The following is a 24609-nucleotide window of genomic DNA, read 5'->3' as shown; positions in this document are numbered from 1 at the left end:
ATGTCGCATTTTTTTCTCAGAAACTTCAAAGAGCTCCCAACTTAAAGCTCCAGTCTTTGCTGTGGTGCTCTGCCCCTCTCCATGACGCCCATTTTTGGTCTTTTTCTACGTTCTTCAAGAACCCATCCCCTAGTTACATCGAGGTGCTTTGCAAACAAATCGCCAACTTTCATACCTCCGCACTGTGCACTCAGAATAAAATCTCCGTTTCTCCTGTGTCTTTTGCGTCTCCTAACTTCAAGGCTTTGTGCAAACTCCTTTACCAGGCCTTCCTCAACCGGCCAGGCAGGGCTGGTCACCCTTCATCTTTACCCTCAGAGCGACTGGCTTGTGCCATTTTTGTGTCATTTATTTTACTCTCTCTTCCCTCAGTGGTTGTGTCTGTCTCTATGAAAGAAACACTGTGAAGAAAAAAAATTATTCATGATATTCATTAGAGCACACATGGTCTGGAAGACCTTGACTCAAGAGGGGGCTGTTGCGATGGGTATGGGGACCCCCGCAATGGGGTCTTGCAGTTGGGTGGAGGAGATTGGACTCAGCTCCAAATACAGCATGGGGAAGTAGATGCGAAATCACGTGGAGGAAACGTCAGGAGTGAGGGGGATTCTGGTCAAACCAATGGAACAGGCTTCCTGCTGAAGGCAGCCAGGAGATCCGACGTCCCCTGGAGGGTGGCGGGGAATGAGGAACCCAGTTAGATACCAAGGGTGCGCAATGGGGAGGGTGGGGATTCTACCTAACCCAACCTACTAGGATTCTTGCTAAAATTGGGAAGCGCAGAGGCTAACGTGTGAGTCCAAAAGTTGAGGCCTCGTTGAAAAGGTCGGAGGAGCCTAAGTGGAGTTTAGTCAAGTTTAGAATCTTGGTCACTCCATTAAATTCTGACTTTCTTGAAGGTCTTATAAATAAGACCATGTCTTATTTATAGCTACACCAAACGTTGCCTAATTCAGTGCTTTGGATAGACCCGGTTTTTTTTTTTTCTCACCACTTATTTGTTGAATGATTAGACAAACAAACAAGAAAGATCAATCAGAATAAGGTTGTCCAGCAGCAAAGGAATCCTTTTTTGAGAGTCACTCGATGCTTCACTGTTCTCAGAATTGATTAATATCCATCGGTATGCCAACAAATAACATTATGTTTCCTGTATTTTTATGTATCGTGTATAGCTGCTTAAAAACACACACATCATTTTATCTATTTATACAACACTCACTGATGGAGGTATGCATATGTAGTATACATGTAGACCCGATGTTTTGTGTGCTTTTCTTATTATTTGTCTTTCTTATTCATTTTTTATCTTTAGTCTAGATCATACATGATAGCTACAGAAGAAGTATATGTTATAGGTGTAAAATAACTTAAAACTCTGAATTGTCCCATGGGGAAGGGACAATGGGTCTGTCTACACCACTGGTCCCCAACACCTAGAACAGAAGCTAGCATCTAGTACAAGCACTGGAACTATTTGTTCTAATTAAGTGAAAGGTTTCAGGAATAAAGTACTGTTCAGTGTCGCCCTCCTTTCTATGATTTTGTTTGATTTCTTTTTCTCTATCTTCCAGTTGAAAATGACCCACACTTCATCATTTACCTGCCAAAAAATGAAAAGAATATTTGTTTCAATATTGACTCAGAACCTGGAAAGATTCTCAACCTTGTTTCTGATCCAGAATCAGGTAAAATAAAAAGATGCTGTATTTGAACTAGGCAATTAGATCATTGCCATGTTTCACTGTCACTACCTAGGATTTCTTTCTTTCCCACCTTAATAGAAGCCCTGTACTTTTCCAACTCTGATAATTGGTGAGCAAAGAATTATAAATTTATTCCCATGGGAATTAGAGTAGCTAAGGAACTGAGTGCGAACTAGCAGATCTTACTGTGATGTGAGTCATTTAAAGTATAATAAAACATAGTAACAAAGTGAAAGTTGTTCAGGAAAAAAAGTTATGTAAGAAATCAAGCCAAAAAATAACACTTTTCCGGGTGCCTGGGTGGCTCAGTGTTAAGGTTAAGCCACTGCCTTCGGCTCAGGTCATGATCTCAGGGTACTGGGATCGAGTCCTGCATCGGGCTCTCTGCTCAGCGGGGAGCCTGCTTCCTCCTCTCTCTCTCTTTGCCTGCCTCTCTGCCTACTTGTGATTTCTCTCTGTCAAATGAATAAATAAAATCTTTAAAAAAAATAAATAACACTTTTCCCATATTGTCAAGTTTTATAGATTTGATGGTGCACAGAGAGAAAAAAGCATGTTTTCTTCTCCAGGAATTTTGGTCAATGGACAGCTCATTGGTGCCAAGAAACCAAAGAACGAAAAACTCAGCACCTATTTTGGAACACTGGGATTTTATTTCCAAAGTGAAGACGTGAAAATAGAAATCAGCACCAAGACCATCACCCTGAGCCGGCGCTCTCGTGTGTCTGTCCTTTCCTGGTCTGACACCGCTCACGTCATTAACCAGAGGTGAGTGTTACCGTGTCCGGTCGCGGTCCTGTCCTCCACACCTGACAACACAGATCAATCCGGAAATCCGTGACCGAAACGTAGAACTTAGCTATCATTTTAAATGTGAAGAAGTAGAGGTTCAGAAAGATTGTTGGTGCCTAACCCCACCCCGTTCCTGGCAGCTGGCTCCACGTCTTGTGGCCACTGTGTGTCTCGGGACCTTCCCGCAGCCTGGCATGGATTGAGGGCTCGGTAGATACGCGCTGGATAAGTGAAGGAATCCATCAAACATCCCAGCCAGTTCTGTATCAGAGTGTGCCTGGAAAACACTGGACTGTGTCATAGTTCCCCTTGATCACCCGTTTATTGTTTTTATACAAACATAGAAACTGACAGAGTTCCAGATCCAGGAGTGAAAATAACATTCTGTGACCCCCCCAAAAAATGCTGTGGAGGGCCTAGAACACTTGTGGAATTGCCCAGGGCGGGACGGCGAGCTCATGCTCACGGTGGGAGGCATGGCTTCCTATAAACAGTGTGTTCTAGAAACGTGGACCCCATTTTGCTTTCTGCCCCAGGGTGCTTGTCTCTGTGAAGAAAGAGCAAACTGTGACCATCACCGTGGATAAAGACATGTCCTTCTCTGTTTTACTCCATCGCGTTTGGAAGAAGCATCCGGTGAATGTAGACTTTCTGGGGATCTACATTCCCCCCACAAACAAGTTTTCACCTAAAGCGCATGGACTGATAGGTACTGTGTCTCTCGACCATCCGGCAAGTGGGTCTGGGTCTCGAGCAAATGGGGAGGTTAGAACTTGCACAGTGATGGGTCTGCACTCAAAGGACAGCTTGGGGCCACACTCTGTGCCTGGATCTTGATTTATACAGGGGACTGAGGACACACAAAGGGTCAGTGCCATTGACAGAAACGTTTCCTGTCACTCAGTTCCCCCTGAAACAAAGAGCCATGTCCCACCCTGCAGGGCCACAGAGGAAGGCCAGGCTTTAGTCAGGGACCCGAAGCAACAGGTTTAGGCCAGAGCCTCTCCTGGGTTTCTGTGGAAAGACGAGGCAGAGCAGTATAGTTCTGGGTTGGCCGTCTTGAAGCATTTTGGCAGGCTTTGGGCTCTAGGGCAGTCTACTTACCTGGTCCCTGGCCCTGGGATAGCTTCCGGGTCACACGGGTCAGCGAGAGGCAGTCTGGCCCTGGGATGGTTCATGTGCAGATCACAGGCTCGCTCCTGAGTCTTCCACTGTCTTTCAGAATTGCTGGCCCTGGGAGGGGCAGTCTCTCCCCAGCCGTCAGGGGTTTTGATGTCCGATCTTAAGGCACAAAGATAGCAAACATGATTCACGCAGCCCCACAGAGCAGCACAGGGGTCTCGGTGAGGCTCTAGCCAAGACCTTTGCTACCGCAGATGAGGTTCTCCCTGAGCCAGGATTTCATCCTCACAAACTGGGCAAACAGTTAGAGTGACACAGACTTTCAATTTTGCATCAGAGGGTTTTTTTTTTTCTTTCTAACTGGGGGAGGTGACCTGGTTTGGGAAGTCAGGCATCTAGGTCCACTTTCCCTACAACTTTTTAAGGAGTGGTTCCAGTTGAAGCATGGGGCATCACAAACCTTGTCCCTGAGATTTGAGCCACGTGGCAGGTGCTCAGCCCGTCATCAGGGCGGGCGTTCCGGTCCACTGCTCATCCGGCAGGTCGGCCTCGTCTGTGAGATGAACATGGCATGAGCCAGCCAGCTTTGCTCCTGGGAAGGACCCATCCCTCCCATCGCTCTGCCCTTCTCTCAATATGTCTTTCTACCTTAGAAATTTGGGGGGGGGGGTAGGTGCATACTGAAATGCAGCTTGGGTCAAATGACCACAAGCCTGCTTTTTTTAATTGGCCCTTGGGTTCCATGTAAATCAGCGTCCAGATTTTGTCTCACTAGGTCAGTTCATGCACGAGCCAAAAGTCCGTATCTTTGATGAACGACCGGGAAAGGTCCCCGAGAAGCCAGAGGCAAGCATGGAAGTGAAGGGACACACGTTGACTGTCACCAGGTAGGCCTTGGGGGCGCACGACAGTAACAGACAGCGTTTCTCGGGGTTACACTCCCACAGTCACATCCAAGCAAGAAAAGCTCTTGCAAGTGTTCCCGATGTCAGACCCAACAGCTCCTTAGGAACAGACACACACACCAGGTTTGTGTCAGGTGGATTGACGGTGTAACAGCCTTGGCCTTGTATGGTAGCTCGGTTACTGAAAAAGCTGATAAAGGAGGAAATTGTAAGAATTCCTGTGAACCAGGACACCTGGGGGCTGACCTGGGGACACGTTGAGCGCCTGACTCTTGTTCCAGCTCAGGTCATGGGATCGAGCCCCACATGCGGCTCTGCGCTCAGCACGGAGTCTGCTTGAGATTCTCTCTCTTCCTCTCCCTCTGCCCTTCCCTCCCCACTCCCTCTAGAATAAAACAAAACAAAATAAATACATCTTCAAAACAAACCAACCAACCTGTGAACCATAGCACTACAGAATGAATGGATGTGTCTTCGTGAGACTGGGCTCTTCTTCCTGAGCACGAATCTACCCAATGTATTTTTGTGTAGCCTTCCTCACGCCAACCATAGCCATAGGCTCGTTGTGAAGTGAGAATTCCGTATCGCCAAGCATTGAGTGTAACGTTCTTACCAATCTTTTCAGTTTCTCCCCGTCCTCGATTACAGTCTCCCCTGTGGTATCTGACAGCATTTTAAAGCAGATGGGGTGCTTTGGGCCAGGTGTTTTTTTTTATTATTATTTTTGGGTTTTTTTTGTTGTGTTTGCATTTTAAGAGTTTCTACAAAGCAATCAACTTGGCTTTATAAGAATGACTTTCCAAAAAAAAAAAAATGAATGACCTTCTTTGCACACAATGTCATTGGTTTCCACATAAGTAAGCGATAAAATTGCAGCCATAATTAAGCAATACGTACCTCCACACATGGCTTTGGGAAGTAAAACGATTAACTCTGAGGGCACCCGGGGGGCTCAGTGGGTTAAGTGCCTGCCTTTGGCTCAGGTCATGATCCCAGGGTCCTGGATCCAGCCCCACATCAGGCTCCCCCTCTCTCTCTGTCTGACACTCCTCCTACTTGTGCTCTCTCCCTCTCCCTCTTTCTGTTAAGTAAATAAATAAAATCTTAAAATGAAACAAAATGATGAGCTCTTCATGAGTACACCACTCAGCTGGTTCGGGCTCACTGGGGACCAGTGAGTTGCCACGGAGTATCAGTGAGCGTGTTTGACAAAGGAATGGTGAGCACCGTTAATCATAGTAAGATAAGTCATCTGAGGTTGGTGAACGCACATCTGCTAGCCTCTAATGACAAAGGTAAATGTTGGGCCTCAAGTTCACCTACTGCAAGCACTCTTTTTTTTAAATTTATTTTTTATTTCCAGCATAACAGTATTCATTATTTTTGCACCACACCCAGTGCTCCATGCAATCCGTGCCCTCTATAATACCCACCATCTGGTACCCTGACCTCCCACCCCCCGCCCCTTCAAAACCCTCAGATTGTTTTTCAGAGTCCATAGTCTCTCATGGTTCACCTCCCCTTCCAATTTCCCCCAACTCCCTTCTCCTCTCCATCTCCCCATGTCCTCCATGCTATTTGTTATGCTCCACAAATAAGTGAAACCCTATGATAATTGACTCTCTCTGCTTGACTTATTTCACTCAGCATAATCTCTTCCAGTCCCGTCCATGTTGCTACAAAAGTTGGGTATTCGTCCTTTCTGATAGAGGCATAATACTCCATAGTGTATATGGACCACATCTTCCTTATCCATTCGTCCATTGAAGGGCATCTTGGTTCTTTCCACAGTTTGGCGACCGTGGCCATTGCTGCTATAAACATTGGGGTACAGATGGCCCTTCTTTTCACGATATCTGTATCTTTCGGGTAAATACCCAGGATTGCAATGGCAGGGTCATAGGGAAGTTCTATTTTTAATTTCTTGAGGAATCTCCACACTGTTCTCCAAAAATGCTGCACCAACTTGCATTCCCACCAACAGTGTAAGAGGGTTCCCCTTTCTCCACATCCTCTCCAACACATGTTGTTTCCTGTCTTGCTAATTTTGCCCATTCTAACTGGTGTAAGGTGATATCTCAATGTGGTTTTAATTTGAATCTCCCTGATGGTTAGTGATAATGAACATTTTTTCATGTGTCTGATAGCCATTTGTATGTCTTTATTGGAGAAGTGTCTGTCCGTATCTTCTGCCCATTTTTTGATATGATTGTCTGTTTTGTGTGTGTTGAGTTTGAGGAGTTCATTATAGATCCTGGATATCAACCTTTTGTCTGTACTGTCATTTGCAAATATCTTCTCCCATTCCGTGGGTTGCCTCTTTGTTTTCTTGACTGTTTCCTTGGCTGTGCAGAAGCTTTTGATTTTGATGAAGTCTCAAAAGTTCATCTTCGCTTTTGTTTCCTTTGCCTTTGGAGACGTATCTTGAAAGAAGTTGCTGTGGCTGATATCGAAGAGATTACTGCCTATGTTCTCCTCTAGGATTCTGATGGATTCCTGTCTCACATTGAGGTCTTTTATCCATTTTGAGTTTATCTTTGTGTACGGTGTAAGAGAATGGGCGAGTTTCGTTCTTCTACATATAGCTGCCCAGTTTTCCCAGCACCATTTATTGAAGAGACTGTCTTTTTTCCACTGTATATTTTTTTCCGTTTTTTCGAAGATTATTTGACCATAGAGTTGAGGGTCCATATCTGGGCTCTCTACTCTGTTCCACTGGTCTATGTGTCTGTTTTTATGCCAGTACCATGCTGTCTTGGTGATCACAGCTTTATAGTAAAGCTTGAAATCAGGTAACGAGATGCCCCCCGTTTTATTTTTGTTTTTCAACATTTCCTTAGCGATTTGGTGTCTCTTCTGATTTCATACAAATTTTAGGATTATTTGCTCCAGCTCTTTGAAGAATACCGGTGGAATTTTGATCGGAATAGCAAGCTCTCTTTGACTTGCAACTCAAACTGAGTTGAACTCAGACTGTGCACCATCCTATACGTTCTAAAGCTTGCTAGTGACAGTATGCCCTATGACTTTTTAAATCACTGGCTTCTTTGTCCTTTAAGGGAAAGGCATGAATGTCTCAGAAACAGCTGGTATCACCTTTATTTTTTTTATTAAATTTATTTGTTTTCAGCATAACAGTATTCATTACTCACCTGCCTAGGGAAGGTGGGAGGCATCTCAGATTCACTCTGCAGGTGACCTGGGGTTAGCCCACAGCACTCCAATGTTGGGTTCCCACCTTCTTTCCAACGGAAAGTTAATTTGCACTCTTCACCATGCTGGAAAAGGCTATCTTGGTCAATCTCCAAAGGGTTATTTGAATTATCTAAAGATTCACTGCTTATTCTGTCCTTCCAACACCAAGCCCCAGAAAATGACGTTCCTTACAACTTGGGGAGAAGGATGGGGAAGGGCGAGGAGATCCAGTATGAGAAGGAAGATGCTACAAAGAACAGCAAGGGAGGGAACTTTCTTCTTTCCCGATATGCAGGCTGACCAAGCCTTGGACTGTGTCCTAACCATACCCACCATTTTCCTTGCAGGGGTCTGCAGAAAGACTACCGAACAGACAGAGTGTTTGGAACGGAGGTCTCCTGTTGGTTTGTGCACAACAGTGGAAAAGGTTTCATCGATGGGCATTACAAGGATTACTTTGTGCCTCAGCTTTATAGCTTTCTCAAGAGGCCTTAAGGATGGATGGCTTTGGAAATTTTCTGCAGGTCAAGTTTTTCCCTGCAGTCATTCTTCAGTCTAAGTAATTAAAACACTAGCCAGAGGTCACAGTGGTTTGTAAAACCTGTTACTACATCTGAAGAAAAATAAACACTTTGGATTTAGGATTCTGTTGAGTTTTCCAATGTTAGGAGGTGTTTGTTCATCAAGGTCATGCAAAGGAAAGCTGCTTACCCAGGGAAAGCCGATGTTTTTGTCTGAAGGCCATTAGGCAGGAAGAATCAGTGTCGCAGATGAAATCCACAGGTAGCTGGAGTGTACTCGCTCACTGGGGGAAGGTCATCCTCTCTGCTCTGCTGACCTTCAACTGATTGGATGCGGCCCACTTAGGGCAGGCCCTCTGTTCCACCCAGTCTATGATTTAAATGTAGATGCTATCCAAAAACACCTTCATAGAAACACCTAACTAATGTTTGACTCACTCTGTGGGTACCCCATGGCCCAGCCAAGGCGACACATAAAATACACCATCACAACACCTTAGTTCACCAACCTCTTTCTGTTCTCAGAGCCATTCTCCCAATAAGATACTGTACAAACACGTGGGTGTCTGCTTATTAAATTATAATCTCTCCTAACAGGTCTTCCTCCCTGACATTGTCCCAGGATCACCTCAGGGATGGTGTTGGTCCCAAATTCTTCACATATTTAATATTGCTCTGGACATTACCTCACATGGCTAATTGCACACAGTATTGACGTTATTATGAATTTGGAGACAATCACAGTTCCAAATTTTCTGGAAGCCACACATTTCACACAGATTTAATGATCTTGAATACAGACGCTCTCTGAGTATCCCTTGTAGACTTTTTGTATTTAAGCAATTCTTGAGAGTGATGCCACTTACATTATTGAACCTTGGATGAATAGACTTTATTTCAAAATAAATTTGACTAGCAAGTTATGTCCTAACGAAAGGCTAACAACATTTGTAAGGCAGAATACCTAAACCACCAGCTGGATGACTTCATTATGTCTGCATTAATCTATGGATCTTGGTGATATGGTGCAAATCTGATTCATTTTTAAGTCTGTACTTTCCTTTGTTTCTAACTGCCCTTTAAAAATTGATTCCTAAGATTGGAATATATTTCCAAAGGCCAAACTGGTAAAATCACACTTAAAAAAATGTTTAAAAGGACACCTTTATGAAGCGTTCCCTCCATAATTTAGCAAAGGTCATTTTTAGTTTAGAAAGTACACAAAACTCCCTTTTTGGACATACCCAACATGTATTTGAAGAATCAAGTGATTGTCTTTTGACCTACTTGTAAAATATTAAAGAAATGTGATCTTTCTAGCATCCAGAGGTGACCCCAGTGCTGAAGAGGTGAATGGCATTGCTTTTCAGTTTCATCTGTGGCACATTAAAAAAGTCTATGACATCTTTCCCATTTTCTATTTCAAACATACTGTTCTTAAAATGCTCATATTTAACCCAAACTTTAAAAGTGGGTTCTTATAATTAATTCTGTTACTTGGTAAAAATTTAGACCTTAAGACTTTTATACCTTTAGATGTATAAGTTTAGGTTGATTCCTAGTATTTTATATGTACTCTATAGTTTTAAAAACAATAATGATGATCTTGGGCTGTGCATTTATACGCAGGATACTGAACAAGGATTCTATCAAATAAACTAGAGTTAACGTCAATTTCATGTTACTCAAATTATCAAAACCTTTATTAATAGCTGGTGTGTTGAACAATAAAATTAAGCTTGTACTCATACGGTCCACGGGTCCCCACTGAGACCAGTAATATGCCTTCTCTATATAATTAGAGTTACGAATGAATACTGAGTTTTGAATTTCAAATGAAAGAACCAAATTAACAGGGATAGTTGGAAAGGAAGAAACTCTTCCACTGTCTACCTCTTTATTAGTTTCTGAAAGTATTATGCTTTAAGCAATAAAGGAAAACAACCTGACAAGTCCCTGTATTACGTTTGCTTATTCACTGGAGCACTTTGCAACCCACTGGGAATGGATCAGTATTTAATTTTGGATAGTAGCGGCATTCCACTGACACCTCAGCTGGGTATCACAGGGCTGCTCTCTGTCATAGGTATTAAGCATCTGTAGGACTTCTGTAGCTGAGCTTCGAAGGTTCATTAAGTATCAACCTAAGCAGTTTCTATTAAACCACACAAATATATATACATCTTACTGTCAAGGAAACGAGAGCCCATGTTTGAAAAAAACCGGCACCTTGGCTCAGTTCACATCTCTGTCATAAGTTTATATGTTTGTGTTTTTAAATTACTGAAAATTAAAGACATTTTCGAAGAGTTGGCAATCCAAGGAAATAATGGGGAAAAAATAGTAATTTGAAGATTCTCTCAATGTGTAGTAAAAATGAACTATGAATCAGGAGTTATTTTAGTACCTACTGGTGCGAGATCGTAGGCAACTCACTCTACGTGCTTTACAGGATCATTTAATGCCATAAAAAGTGGCATTTTCTCTTCAGCCTCATCCCAACTCAAAGATGTAAGTCACCCCAGAGACCCTGTAAGATCAAAGTAAAATTTACCCAGCTGCCTGAATATATGAAAATGCTTAACTCTTGCTCACGGGTGCTGTATACATAAAGATGCGGTAAGAATTAGTATTATTATTTTTAACACCTTTTCATAGTGGCCTAATCTACAGGGGTGACTTTTTTCTGGGATCTCCAGGTAGGATAAAGAAAAATCAAGGATGTTTCCTTTTAACAGTGTAATGATTCAGTTATCCCCTTAACATTTCTGGGGGCACTTCAATCCTATAACCAACCTAAAAATCAAGGCTGATTCATATTCTAATCCTGTGATACTGTTTTAGCAAAGAAGGAACTGAGGTGTACCTTGGTATCAGTTGATGTTATCTCTTACTGAGATTAGGATAGAATTTTTAAGCAGCTGCCCCAGATTATCAAGTTTCTCTCTATTGGCCAATCATTTCATTTGAGTATCAGTTCACTGAACATTGTCAATTCCTATACAACACACATCCTGGGTCTATACCTGCTTCTCACACCTGAATCTTCAGTACCTACTGCAATGGCTTGCTTACCAGAGGCACTCAGTAAATGTTTGTGAATGAGTTTACTCAAACTCATGACAGCAAAAATGGATAGACAGGAGCACATGGGGGGGAAAGGCAGCAAAAAAGGCAATAGGACTCAATGGCATTCCCAACGAAGAAAACCCAGGGGATCTGGTTTCCCAAGACACTATTAGCAATAACTTGATATGACCTCAAATGGGATGATGAAAAATAACTTTCTAACAAATGAGAGGAAAAGCCACATACTGGGAGAAAATATTTGCAGAAGATGTATCTGATAAAAGACTATTATCCAAAATATGCAAAGAACTCTTAAAACTCCATAATAAGAAAATGAACAGCCCAATTAAAAAAAAATGGGCAAAAGACTTAAGTAGACACCTCACCAAAGAAACAAAGATGGCAAAAAATCACATGAAAAGATGTTCAATGTCATATGTCACTAAGGAATTTTAAATTAAAGTAACAATGAGATACCACCACATGCCTATCAGAATGGCCAAAAATCAAAACACTGACAACACCAAATGCTGGTGAGGATGTGGAGCAAGAGGAGCTCTCAACCGTTGCTGGTGGGGTTGCAAAATGGTGCAGCCACTTCAGAGGACAGTTTGGCAGTTTCTTAGAAAACTAAACATACTCTTACCATAGGACCCGACAATTATGCTCCTTGGTGTTTACCCCGAGCAGAGAACACGTCCACGTAAAAACTATGCCTGGATGTTTATAGCAGATTTATTGATAATTGACAGACTCTAGAAGCAACCAAGATGTCCTTCAGGAGGGGAGTGGGTAGACTGTGGTATGTCCAGAAAAAGAAATATTACGCAGCGCTGAAAGGAAATGAGCTGTCTAGCCACAGAGAGACACGGAGAAACCTTCCGTGCACATTTTTAAGTGAAGGAAGCCAATCTGAAAAGGTCACATACTGTACGATTCCAAGTATACGGCATTATGGAGAAGGCAAAACTATGGAGACAGCAAAAAACCAATCAACTAACTAGCCAACAAACCGGCGGTTACCAAGGTTGAACTGCAGGGAGAGAGGGATGAATAGGCAAAACACAAGAGGATATTTTTAGGCTGGTCAGACTGTTCTGTATGATACTGTAATGGTGAATACATTTCATGATCATTTTGTCCAAACCTGTAGAATGTGAGATACCAATAGTGACCCTAATATAGACTGTACACTTTGGACAATGACAAAGAGTCAGTCGTTATCATGGGTTCATTACAACAAATGTGATGCTTGGGTGGGGCTCGTGAATAGTGAGCAGGCTGTGTGTGTGTGGGGACGGGGATTGGTGTGAGATCTCCGTACCTTCTGCTCAATTTTCCTGTGAGCTTAAAACTGCCCCCCCCCAAAGTCTATGTAAAGAAAAATAGCTTGCAATACTTTGAAAAGAAAGTCCGTATAAAACTTGCTTTTAGGTGTCTGCAGTCACTTTGTGTAATGTAACCACTACTGGGCTCTAATAATTTACAGGAAAACATGTCCTGTCGCTTAGAATCATATTTTTGTGCTTCAGATTTTTAAAAGTTAAAAGTTACCTTCATGATGCCACTTGAGTTTATTCTGAAGATAACTTCAGGAAGATGTTGGGGAAAAGAATAAAAATGTGGGAGGGAGGGAGGAAACCTTTTTTCCTAAGAAGAAAACCAGGGAGGTGATTCCCAACAGAGATTTGGAGGAGGCAATGTGAACTCTGTTGTGGTTTATTCACCATTTTATTATTAGAAAGAACCTTCTTCCTCCTGAAATTTCTTTGGACCAGATTAATACCAGGCCAGGCCATAGACATGTGGCTCCATTTACTGAACCACCACACACCACCATGTCCGACACTTTCTATGTATTTTCTGTAGTTCTCTCAAGAACCCTAAAGACACCTCTTTTCTGTTTTTGACAATTCGTACATTAAAAACATTGAAACTCAAGAACACGATCTTTTCTGAGATTACACAGCTGGTGAAAAGAACAGCCAAAATTTCATTGCAAGTCTGCTCAACTCCAAAACCCAGTTCCTTCTCATGTGACTATGCTGTCAAGTTAGTTCAGAAACACGTGAACTCCTCCTGGAAGAATCATGTTGGCAAAGCTACCGACATCATCCTCTTACTACGACTTACACAGTGTTTTCTGTTTCTGCTCATCAGCATATGTTCTCCCAGCTTCTGGCAAGAGAAGTTCTCACCTCTCCCTGATGCTAAGTCCAAGAAAGATCGCCTCGGGGCTGGCACACAACCCAAGTCTGGCCAATCAGTCTAGTCCAACCCTTGCATCTGGAGGGATCTGTCCCGGTGTGGACCAGTTAAAACTCCGTTCCAGTCTTGTGTTTGAACTGTGGGAGAAAGGGAAGATGTGAAGTGGGAGACGCTGCCAGGCACCTTGCTGGTGTGAGGGGCTGAGAGCAGAGCCAATGCAGAGAAAGAGCTACAGAGATGGATCCCCGATAAGGTTGGCCATACTCTGAACCCCAAAGGAAGCTAAGGCCTGCTCCTTTTGTCCTGGGAATTATATATTCATTTATTTAAAGATTTCTTTTTCACAACCCAAGTAAGAGATGGATTTCCTATCTTTTGCATCCCTAAACAAGCCACTGCTCTATTACTTAAAAATGTATAGTTCAACATTGTCAATGGGATTGTAAAACAGTGTAGCCACTTTGAACAGCCCAGCAGTTCCTTAAAATGCTAAACATGGTAACCCATGAGTTCCAGGGAGACTCAGCAACTCCATTCCTAGGCGCTGAAAATGTACATTCCCAGAAAATCTCATACCTGAATGTTCCTGCAGCAGCATAACTCCAGATAGTCCCAAAGCGGAAACGGCCAAAATGGCCACCAACTGATGGATTTTAAAAACGTGACCTATCCACACAGTGGACTACCGCTCAGCAAGGAAGGAAAGGGAGGATCGACACATGCCAATGTGGACGGACCTTGAGAACACGATGCGACCTGACAGAAGCTCGTCATGAGAAGACCCCGTGTTGTACGATTCCACTGACAGGAAGTGCCCAGAAGAGGCAAATCAGAGACCGGAAGTAGACTAGTGGTGGCCGGGGGCTGGGGAGAGAGGGAGGACAGGGATGACCACAAGCCCTCCCGGCGATGACCATGTTCTAGGTGAATAGTGAGGATGGGCGCATGACTCTGGAGATGTACGAAAAACCACTGAATTGTATACTTTAAATTGGTGAAATGATACGGTGTGTGAACTCCATGTCCATGACACGGACATGTCCATGTCCGTGACTCTGTTTATAGTCTGACTTTTTAAAATGTCATTACATTTATAGTTTACAACCTTACTACAGAAAATAGAGAGTATATGAAGGATTTCCTCTAACCGCAGGATTCTAAATAGTCTTATATAAAACACTTTACAATAACAGTCTTTTAATGAAGATTAAAAAGCATTAAGGAAATATTATAAAGGCAACAAAAACACCAAGAACAAAATTTACATTGTTTTGATACTTCGTGAGACATAATTAGATTTTTCTGTAAGCTTAGCCGAACAACTATACAGTAATATTTAAATAAACCCATTTGCTTTATACAAAAGAAACACCCTAACACAGTAGAGTCTCGTAATGCCTTGGTGAACACCAATTTGATGCTTTAGGATTTTAATGTGTTAATAAATTTTCAAACTCAGGCAAGTTTCGAAATGTCTTCATACTGAATTCCTTCCACTCTGCGTCCTTTTAAAGGGCCCTACAAGTTAAAACAATTAAAAAGAAAGATTAAAAACAGATACTTAAACACAAGAAAATGAGACTACACTTCAAGATTCAAATGTGCCTTTTCCACACCCCCGTAATCCCATTATGGTAGCCACCGATTCTCTGCCACTCTGAATTTAAACTCTGCTTTGTCACACTCATTACAAAGTGCCGTGACTTCTTCAGTGACATATGAAATGTGTCATCACTATATGCTGTGGCAGGGACCTGCAGGCTGTTTGGGGTGTCCTCTGCTCCCAGGATGCTTTTCCCCTGGGTCCGCGTGTGGGGAGGTGCAGTCATAGGGGAACAGAAGTGACCATGCTCGGCCGTGGCCTGTGCGAAGCACACGGCAACTGTAACAGCTGCTCGTGGATGGTGGTGGAGTCAGGAGCAGGAAGATTCCTGGGCTCACAAGTCACCCCTCCCAGAAGAGCTGTCCCCTGGTTGAGAACACCCATCGTGGACTTCAAGAACGGGAGGTTAGATTCTACCGTGTTTGCGCTACTTGGGGGTTTCCTCCCTTTTCAAGAGCAGATATCATGTGAAGCAATTCAGATACTCGTACACAAACATGTTTGTCTAGCTTAGCTTTGACAGCTCAGCTGGCCTTTATTACCAAAAATGAGCCCAACTTTAAATGTATTTGCTTTTTCTGTTCGTATCCGAAACAAAGGGAAAAGGGTTACACTGGGTATTGGGAAAGAACACCAGTCACTAACGAAACATGGACACAGCTGGGAACACAGAGGCAAAAGTGCGGGCCCTGAGCCCAGACTGACCAAATCCCACCTTCACAAGTGACTTGACCCCTCAGTGCCCCCAGTGTCCCCAGGCAGGGAGTATTAACAGGATCTAGGTTCCTGGGCTGTTGCGAAATATAAATGAGTCACGAAAGAGCTTAGAACAGTATCTGGAACATGACAGGGTATGAGCTCAATAATTCTTGGCTCTTATTATTGCATCTTTTGGTTAAAATCTGAAAGCTGGTGCTCTCTCTTGCAAAATGTAAAATGATGATGATGATCACTCTAACCTTGAAGGGAGGTTTCAGTGTTTTTTATTGTGAATCATACCCTCCCTTGATCCTTTTTATAGTGCTACTCCTTTAACATAGGATAATGACTGTATCTGAAGGAAGTAAGTTCCCAGATAAAAGGCATGACTCAGATCGAATCTTTCATTATCAAGTACAAAGGCCTGTGGTCAAGTGCACTTTTCCGATGATACAAACCTGGGGAATGAGAAGGGAGCCAGTTACTTGGTTAATCAGGCAGATAGGCTAAAAGGCTGAGACAATTTTTGAATAATTTGGTAGCTACTTAAAAATCTGCTTAATAAATGAGTAAATCTCAGATATTTTGATGCTGATCTACAATTTCAGATGATAAAAAGATGATAGTGATAAAAATGGTATTTTGGAATGATATGATAAATGATAAGAATAATAGATGATTACTGATATGATAAATGATAAAAAAGAACAGCAGGAGAAAGCACTTCGGAAGTTCGTGTGTTTCATGGCAATGATATGAAGGAACTGTGGGGACACAGACCAGTGGACACCCGCTCACACAAACATTATTTTTTAAATGTGGCGAGCTCAAAAAAGAAGCAGCAGGTGGATTTCTCCTTTGAAACGTGCGGCTGCTCTGCAGTTCAGCAGCCCTTCCAGCAGGGGCTCTCCTGGGTCCTGACCCCCTGTGGCTCTGCGCCCCAAGCAAGCTCAGGAAGGAGGAGCCACTCGGGTCATAGTGAGGGAGGAAAGGAAGGGGCCCATGGGAACCACGCTTCGTGACCCAAAGGGATCTGGACGGGACCTACGATGCCCCCCCAGGTGACTAGCTGTTTGCATTTCCTGGAGAGGAAAGCATGAATTGGAGCAGGATCTCATTTGGATAGGCCTATGCATTTAGAAAGTGCCGGAGAATCATTTTGCCAAGGAAATATGAGATGTTCCATGACCATACGCTGGTTGAGTCAGAGAGAAAGACTGACCAGTACCAGCAGAGACGCCTTTTCCTTTCCTTCCCTTATGGTTTATGTTCAAGAACGCCAATTTCTCAGTTCGTGATGTCAGAGACAGGGAAAAAAACGCTCCATTTACTTAAATGTGGTTGCTCTCAGATAAGGACCTACATGATTTTCCAAACGCAGTCCAGCAAGGGGCTGAGGGGCTCACAACCCCGGAACGCATGAAGCTGGGCGGATACCTGCAGTTCTAGAGGGCCCGGACGGTCACTGGACTCTCCGAGGGATCTGTTATCCCCCCAAATGCTAACGCGTACGGGGTGTGAAAACGGATTTCCCTGCAAGAGGCACAGCACAGTTGTCGCAGTTCCAAAACACATCAGGCCACGAGGGAGTGGGGGGCAGGAGCCTGGCTCAGGCCCTTCCTTAGCGGGGGAACAACTCAGGCCTCGCAGGGCCGGGCTCGCAGGCCTGTCCGCGGGCCATCCGTTCTGTCAATCAACAAGTTTACTCTTCGCACATCACATTTCCTGAAATTACTCTACTTATCTCTGCTACCCTCTAGCCCTTTATGAAAGGAGGGGCGGACTGTTTAAAATATTGATGTCTGGGGCTTTTCCCCCATTACTTCGGACTCTGTTATACCGTGCCAAATTGAGTTTTATATTAGATGCGCGAGAAAAAAAAAGTGGGGATGTGAGACTGTACATTGTGCACTGCATACAATTTTATAAAATATAAAGACCAGAAAGGAACGGATCAAAATATTAAAGGGAGTTATCTGGCTGGGGGATTATGGGTAGTTTTTAAAGCTATTTGTATTTAATTGTCCTTTTCAGGTTTTACACAATGAGTATTGCTATGGAATGAATGTGTCCCACCCAGAACTCACAGTTGTGACCTAATAACATCCCGTGTGACTGTATTTGGGGAGTGATGAGGTCATGGGAGTGGGGCCCTCGTGAATGGCCCGGTGCCCTTATAAGACCCCAGAGAGCTCCCCTGTCCCTTCCACCAGGTGAGGACACATGAGCGGAAGTAGGCCCTCCCCAGACACTAAACCTGCCACTGCCTTGTTCTTGCATTTCCAGCCACCAGAACAAACCGTGAAAAGCACACTTGCTTAGAAGCTCCCGGCCTACAGCGCGCTGTTCCAGCAGCTCGAGTGGACTAAGAAACATATGCATTTCTTTTGAAATCAGAACACAAAATACTTTACAATGGTAGAGTCATTACAGGAAACTAAGCTGACAGATTTCCATATAGGAGAGAAGACAAACAAAAAACCCAGATTCTAAAATAAAACAAAGACCAACCCAATGAAAGAGAACTATAGCACATTTTTAAAGCATTTAGAAATTTCTCTGTGTCGACGTACGTACAGTTTCAATGACTATAGTAGCTGAGAAGGTCTTCTCATTGATGGATTCTAAGGTGCCTTCATTCCCTCTGTAGCCTCCATTTAAAACGAGAATTCTTTTTCCTACAGCAGAAAAGAACATCACACTGAATGCAAAGAAAGGTTCACTTTTTTCTTCTACTTTGTTACAGCAAAGTGCAATTACACTGAATGAACACAACTGACCACTGAATGAAAACCAAAATCCCTCTTAGAAGTTTTTAATCATTTTAGAACTCTATAATATTCTAAAGAAGAGCTTATATGTCTTGATTACTGTTAACATTTTAAGAATCCTCATGGTTTTTTGTTTTTTTTTTTTTTCATTTATTTATCAAAGGGATATGTTTTAGCTTTAGATTGCAAGGAGTAGAAGGTACTTAGGGGAAATATCGGTAGTCCAGAAATGACCAGGAAAAATTTAGCTTACTTTGGCTCCTTTTTTTTTTTTTTTTTAAGATTTTATTTATTTATTTGACAGACAGAGATCACGAGTAGCCATAGAGGCAGGCAGAGAGGGAGGGAAAGCAGGCTCCACACTGAGCAGAGAGCCCGATGTGGGGTTCGATCCCAGGACCCTGGGATCATGACCTGAGCCGAAGGCAGAGGCTTTAACCTGCTGAGCCACCCATGCGCCCCGACTTTGGCTCCTTTTTTCTCTTAAGAGAGAGGGTACGTGAGCAAAGAATGCGGGGAAGAGAGAGAGAATCTTAAGCAGGCTCCACATTCAGCGTGGAGCCTGATGCAGGGTTCGACCTCAGGACTCTGAGATCATGATCTGAGCTGAAATCAAGAGTCGAGCACTAAACCGACTGACCCATCCAGGCGCTCCACTTTGCCTCTTCTTAAAAATCACAGGATGGTTTGGCAGTTTCATAAAAATTTAAATACATCCTACGCGTGAGCTATTCTACTTCTAAGTATTTTCCCAATAGAAAAGAAACCGTATGTCCGTATAAAGACTTGCGTATGAATGTTCTTGGAAATTTTACTTGTAACAGCCAAAAAAACTATACCCAACTAAAATGTCTATCAAAAGGTCACTGAATAAACAGAAAGTGGTACATCCATACAGTGAGACACTAGTTAACAACAGAAAGAAGTGAGCTACACATAGACACAACAACATGCATGAACCCAAAATAATTATGCTTAATGAGATGCTAGACCAAAAAACAGGAAACATGGTATGATTTTATTCATATGAACTTCTCGACAGGAACTCTTCTGTCGCGATGCAAAGCAGACAAGTGGTTGCCTCAGGGGCCATGGGAGGCAGGAGTGGAGGGGTGGCAGGGAAGGGTTATAAAGGAAGGGGATGAAATCTTTGGTGGGGTAATGGGTGCATTCATGATCACGACTGTAGGGATGGTTTTGAGACAATACTCATGGCTGTAAACTGATCACGTTGTATACTTTATATAAGTGCAGCTTATTGTGTGTCAATTACATCTCACTGACGCCGAAAAAAAATTTTTAAGCCACAAAGTGAGTTTTATTTTAGGGGGAAAGCATAAAGGATCTGATAAGCGGAGGTTTTAGAGACTAACATTATCACCATGTCAGCAATGATGCCACTATGGAAGCTTTGGGTCAAAGGCAAACACCCTAACCATAGCAGCTTTCATACTAGGTATTTAGAAGTACTCAAATGATGAAGACAATTAAGGAAAGGAAAAAAAAAACCAAAACAATACAATACAGACTTTTACTTTACTATCTCAGGTAGCTAGGGAAATATATTAACAGTAAGTGTAGTATGGTTGATTTTTTTTTCCTTGTGAGTTTGTGTTTTATGTCAGGAAAAAAAAGAAAGAAAGAAAGAAAATGAATCCCAGGAAGGGAAAATGGATTCAGCCACAAAATAGGTTACACAGAGGACTGGTAGGCAAACTCCCATGTCGCCCGAAACGAAGCTCATGAGTTAGACCAGCAGCTGTATGCTCCTAGAAAGGAAATCCGTGTCTAGAACTGGCAAGTCAAGCCTAGAAGCTATGGTTTTAAGGATGGAATCAGTCCTTTCGATAGCAAAGACAGTAAATGATCTGCAGAAAGATTTACCTGGTGCTGGAATTACTGTTTCTAAATGAGTCTGGTCAAGTTTGAGCTTGTCTCCAGAGTCGAGCATCTTCACAACAGCTGTGTACTTGTCAATTACTTCCTGTCATGTGAAATCAACATTTTATAACAGCAGAAATAAGTGCAACAAATTTCAAAACAGAAATAGGTAAGATGAAAACAAACGAATTCCAGTCAAAAGGTAAGAGTAACTCCTTTATAAATGACACTATTTTATAGAGTCCATATATGACTATTCATTCTAGGCTTCTTTTTAATTTTAAAACTTTTATTACATTTTTATTTTAATTCCAGTAGCGTTCACACATGGCTTATGTTAGTTTCGGGTGTACGATATAGTGGTTCTAGGATTCCTAATAAAGAATTCAGTTCAAGGCTTAGTGAAGGTTTTCGTCTGGAAAGAATAAAGGACTGGTCGGCGATCTTAGAATACGATTTCAGCAAATACAGGGAGAGGAAGAATGCCTAGCTTCAAGTACAATAGAAGGGCATTTCTGCATGCACAATGCTGGCTTCCAGGATGGAACTATTCTGGAAAGGCCAACAGAGAAAAGGACTGGAGCATCGACTTTTAAATTTTAAAATCCCAGAGCATAAAAGTTTCTCAGGCAAAACACAACAAGGAAGTCCGCCTGGGAACCCTGGGGACATAATCATCTTGCTCCTCCCTAACAAAGAGGAGAGTCTCACTAATCGGCAAGGCACGCAGAGCGCGTCAGTGACTTGAAGCTGTGCCGGTGGGATTTTATACGTGCTATTTGCTCCAGTAAGAAAACACACCAAAGTGAACTAGAAACTATGGTTGCAAAGGAATCATTTTCCCAGCAATTATGAATTCAGCCTTCCTTTTATGGAAATGATAAAGACATATGGAACCATCAAGAACCCGAGACACAATGCTCCGGCCCTAGGATGTGATTTTTCAGGAATAACAGAATGGCTTGACTTGGCCACCCCCAGCTCCTTCCACAAATCCCATTCACAGCCTCCTGTCCTTACCTTCACAACACCCTTTTTCTTATGGTATTTCTCTCCGAGTTTCTTGGTTATAATTTTCACAATGATTTCCTAGAAAAGAATAAAAAAAATAAAGATGTGCTCGCTTCGGCAGCACATATACTAAAAAAATAAAGATGAAAGGGAAGATATAAGTTAGCTTTCCAGTTTTACTCCTTTGCTCTAAACCATGTTCACCAAAAATCACAACAAAACGTTAACTGCTCTGCTAAATAAGAAATTTTGAGTTCCCAGCCTTCCTAATTATGCAAAACATTCCCTTAGTGATCTCATTTCTTCTTTCTCCCTTTATTCAACACAGTTACCAGGAGGGAAAAATATACCTGTCTCAAGGCTGATTTCCACACTGAAGGTCTCTTGAAATCTAGGACTTTTATCTGTCAATCTCAACCCTATTAATCCACGTCTCTTACAGACAGCTTCTCTCTCTCTCTTCATTCAAGGAAGTGAAAAGGGCCAAAGGTATTACACCATTGGTGTTCCCTGCTGATAAAAACTCAGATGGCAAGTCTCCCTGTGAATTGCAAGGAACTGAGCCTTTGAGCTTACGCATGACATTTTCCACAATGTTCTTTTCTCAATAGGTTACTCTGAATTTTTGAGACAGATGGGATTCTTCCAGATTAGCTCCCGCTAAAAGTATCGGTCTTCTGAACATCTAATTCTCCAATGGGAGAGAAATCTGGGCTTATTTCATATTAATGCATTCTGCATTTGCTTCTTTATCATCATTTTCCTGATTTAGATTAGCTGTCTAGCAGCTGATCATGAAAATTCAATTGCCTGACTTCACGCTATAGTCACTATAGTGATTCTCTATTTGCTACTTCAAGTGAATGTAACAGAGGTACTAGATGGTCACAAGTAAGCCAATTAAATTTTATTAATCAAAATTCAATAAGGACTTTTTAGGTAGGATATATTATAGCAGAAAAACACACTTAAGAGAATATATGAGTGGTCTTACTCTTAAGCCTCTAGTCTGAGACTCTAGGACTTTCTAAACGAAGCCAAGTAATGCCAAAACAGCTTCTCTGATTTAGCCAGAGTATTTCTGGGCTAAATTTCTCAAAGGCCCTCATGGGTACACACTTAAAATCTGAAGCTAATTCATTACACCATTGAGCTTACTGATACTTGCTCACACAATAGAGCGGTTCAAGATATTTCTGATTTTAAACAATAAACCCCTCTCCAGTCTGTGCAGACTACTGGTGATTTTAACAAACATATCGAGCATTTCGACATAAGAGACACACTGATTCTCACTTTTAATGTAATACTCTGTAGCAGGAAAAACATTTGAATAATTTATTGTAACAGAATTATCAAAGAGAAAATGTAACTGAATTTAAAGTATTATCAATGGGAAGAAAATTCTTGGACTAAAACTTGGAATGCTTTCTCTCTCTCAGTGAAGGTCTGAGTGAGAACTTTGGATTTCTGGACCTTCTTCTCAATCTTACTTTTGGAATCAAAACTATCTAAACGGACACATACTCTCACTACTTTTCAGTCTCCTATTGTTGATCAAACCAGTTTCTTTCAGAAGCTTTAATGAAGGCACCCTGAGTGTCTTCTGGAAACTTCACATCTAGGCTCAAAAGAGAGCATCAATAAATAATAATGTGTAAAATTATTTGAATGTTTCAAAATTATCTTAAAATCACATCAAAGAAATATATGAGAAAATACAAAGCTCTACTTGAGTTTGTGAAATTAAAACCAGCATTTTCCGACAAAGTATCTAGAGGGAGATTCTAAGTTCAATAAGCTGTAAGTTGAAAACAAATGCTGCGGCATTCACAATTCTACTTTTCAGTCTCATTTCTGAAAACACAACCCATGTCTTATAGCAAAAACTGGAAATTTCAATTCCAGGCTTAACATCAAGAGGTCCACAAACGAATCTGGCAGCAAACTCAAGAAATCTTACCAGCCTATACATGTGAAGTGATTCTCCAATATGGGTGCAAATGATCACTGAAGATCAGATAAAAAAAGAAGTCAGGAAAGTTACAGATCTAGCCATATGATTTAAGTATATTTGAGAAATTCAAGTCTCTTTACGTGGTTCACTTTTTTAAAAGCATTCAAGACGTAAGAAGCCCAAGCTGGGTACGTACAGGCTGTAGCCAGTGGTCTGTTCGGGCAGTTCTTTTCTTCTCCTCTTCGATCTGGAGAACACAGAAGATACAGAAGTCTCTCTTTAAAATCCTCAATTTATTTCAAATACCATTCTATGTAGCAAACGCCATAAAACATACACCTCAAGGGAAATCCGTGTAATTGACAAGCTCTGACAAATACAAATAAACATTTCTTCCAATTTTTGATTCAAAGAAAAAAAAAAAACATTGGGGGGGTGCCTCTCTGGCTCACTTGGTGGAGTGTGTGATTCTTGATCTTGGGGTTGTGGGTTCAAGCCCCACCAGGTTCAAGCACCACAATGAGTGTTGAGACTACATGAGGACAAAAATCTTTAAAAATCTACGCACGCGCGCGCGCGTGTACACACACACACACACACACACACACACACACTCTTGGATTTACAAAAATACATGATAAAGCACGTCAACCGGCCCAGAAAATAAACACAAGCAACCTCTACGTCATCAAGACCGCAAGGCCATGTGCCAGCGCTACGTCCCCGTCTCCCTGCTTCCCCCCGATGCCTGCCACAAGCTGGGAAACAAACAACGTTTTCACGTGATAAAAACACAACACTTGAAACAAATTTTGTGCAGCACAATTAGTTCTACGGTGGTCGCCAAGAGAGGCTTCTCTGTTTGATAAGGATAATAAATCTTGTGACTGTAGGGCAGGAAAAACCTAACCACGAGAGATGGAAGCACGGGGTGTCCAAACAAAGCGCAGTCTGGCTGCCGAGGAGCCACGTGACGCCTTTGTCTTTCCTGACCGAGTACGTGAACCCAACGTCCCAACTTTCAATGCAACAGACGCTGCCATTTTTTGGTTGATAATAAATCCCATTTTAATGTCTCCAACTTTCCAATACAAACAAAGAACATTCTAAATTTAGCAGGTTTTTACAAAGCAGAGAGGTCTAGCTTCCCAATTTACTTTGAATTAGAT

General features: G+C 42.2%; 2 protein-coding genes across 2 annotated transcripts in view; one reads left to right on the top strand and one right to left on the bottom strand.

The window, feature by feature from the left end:
- Positions 1-8364, top strand: part of ITIH2 (inter-alpha-trypsin inhibitor heavy chain 2) — a 36928-nt gene extending 28564 nt beyond the window's left edge. Inside the window, exons 17-21 of the mRNA XM_044226820.1 lie at positions 1575-1688; positions 2276-2474; positions 3035-3207; positions 4396-4507; positions 8068-8364. Coding sequence (XP_044082755.1) covers positions 1575-1688; positions 2276-2474; positions 3035-3207; positions 4396-4507; positions 8068-8215 — 746 coding nt within the window. The 3' untranslated portion in view covers positions 8216-8364. The remainder of the gene's footprint in view (positions 1-1574; positions 1689-2275; positions 2475-3034; positions 3208-4395; positions 4508-8067) is intronic.
- Positions 8365-14698: 6334 nt separating this feature from the next.
- The window catches only part of KIN (Kin17 DNA and RNA binding protein), a 32888-nt gene continuing 22977 nt past the window's right edge, over positions 14699-24609 (bottom strand). Inside the window, exons 9-13 of the mRNA XM_044226721.1 lie at positions 23637-23687; positions 21493-21561; positions 20476-20575; positions 18398-18498; positions 14699-15036 (exon numbers count right to left, since the gene is read on the bottom strand). Coding sequence (XP_044082656.1) covers positions 14974-15036; positions 18398-18498; positions 20476-20575; positions 21493-21561; positions 23637-23687 — 384 coding nt within the window. The 3' untranslated portion in view covers positions 14699-14973. The remainder of the gene's footprint in view (positions 15037-18397; positions 18499-20475; positions 20576-21492; positions 21562-23636; positions 23688-24609) is intronic.

This window comes from Neovison vison, chromosome 12 (genome assembly GCF_020171115.1).
Source record: "Neovison vison isolate M4711 chromosome 12, ASM_NN_V1, whole genome shotgun sequence".
Lineage (NCBI taxonomy): Eukaryota > Metazoa > Chordata > Mammalia > Carnivora > Mustelidae > Neogale > Neogale vison.
This window is presented reverse-complemented; position numbering and strand designations above follow the sequence as displayed.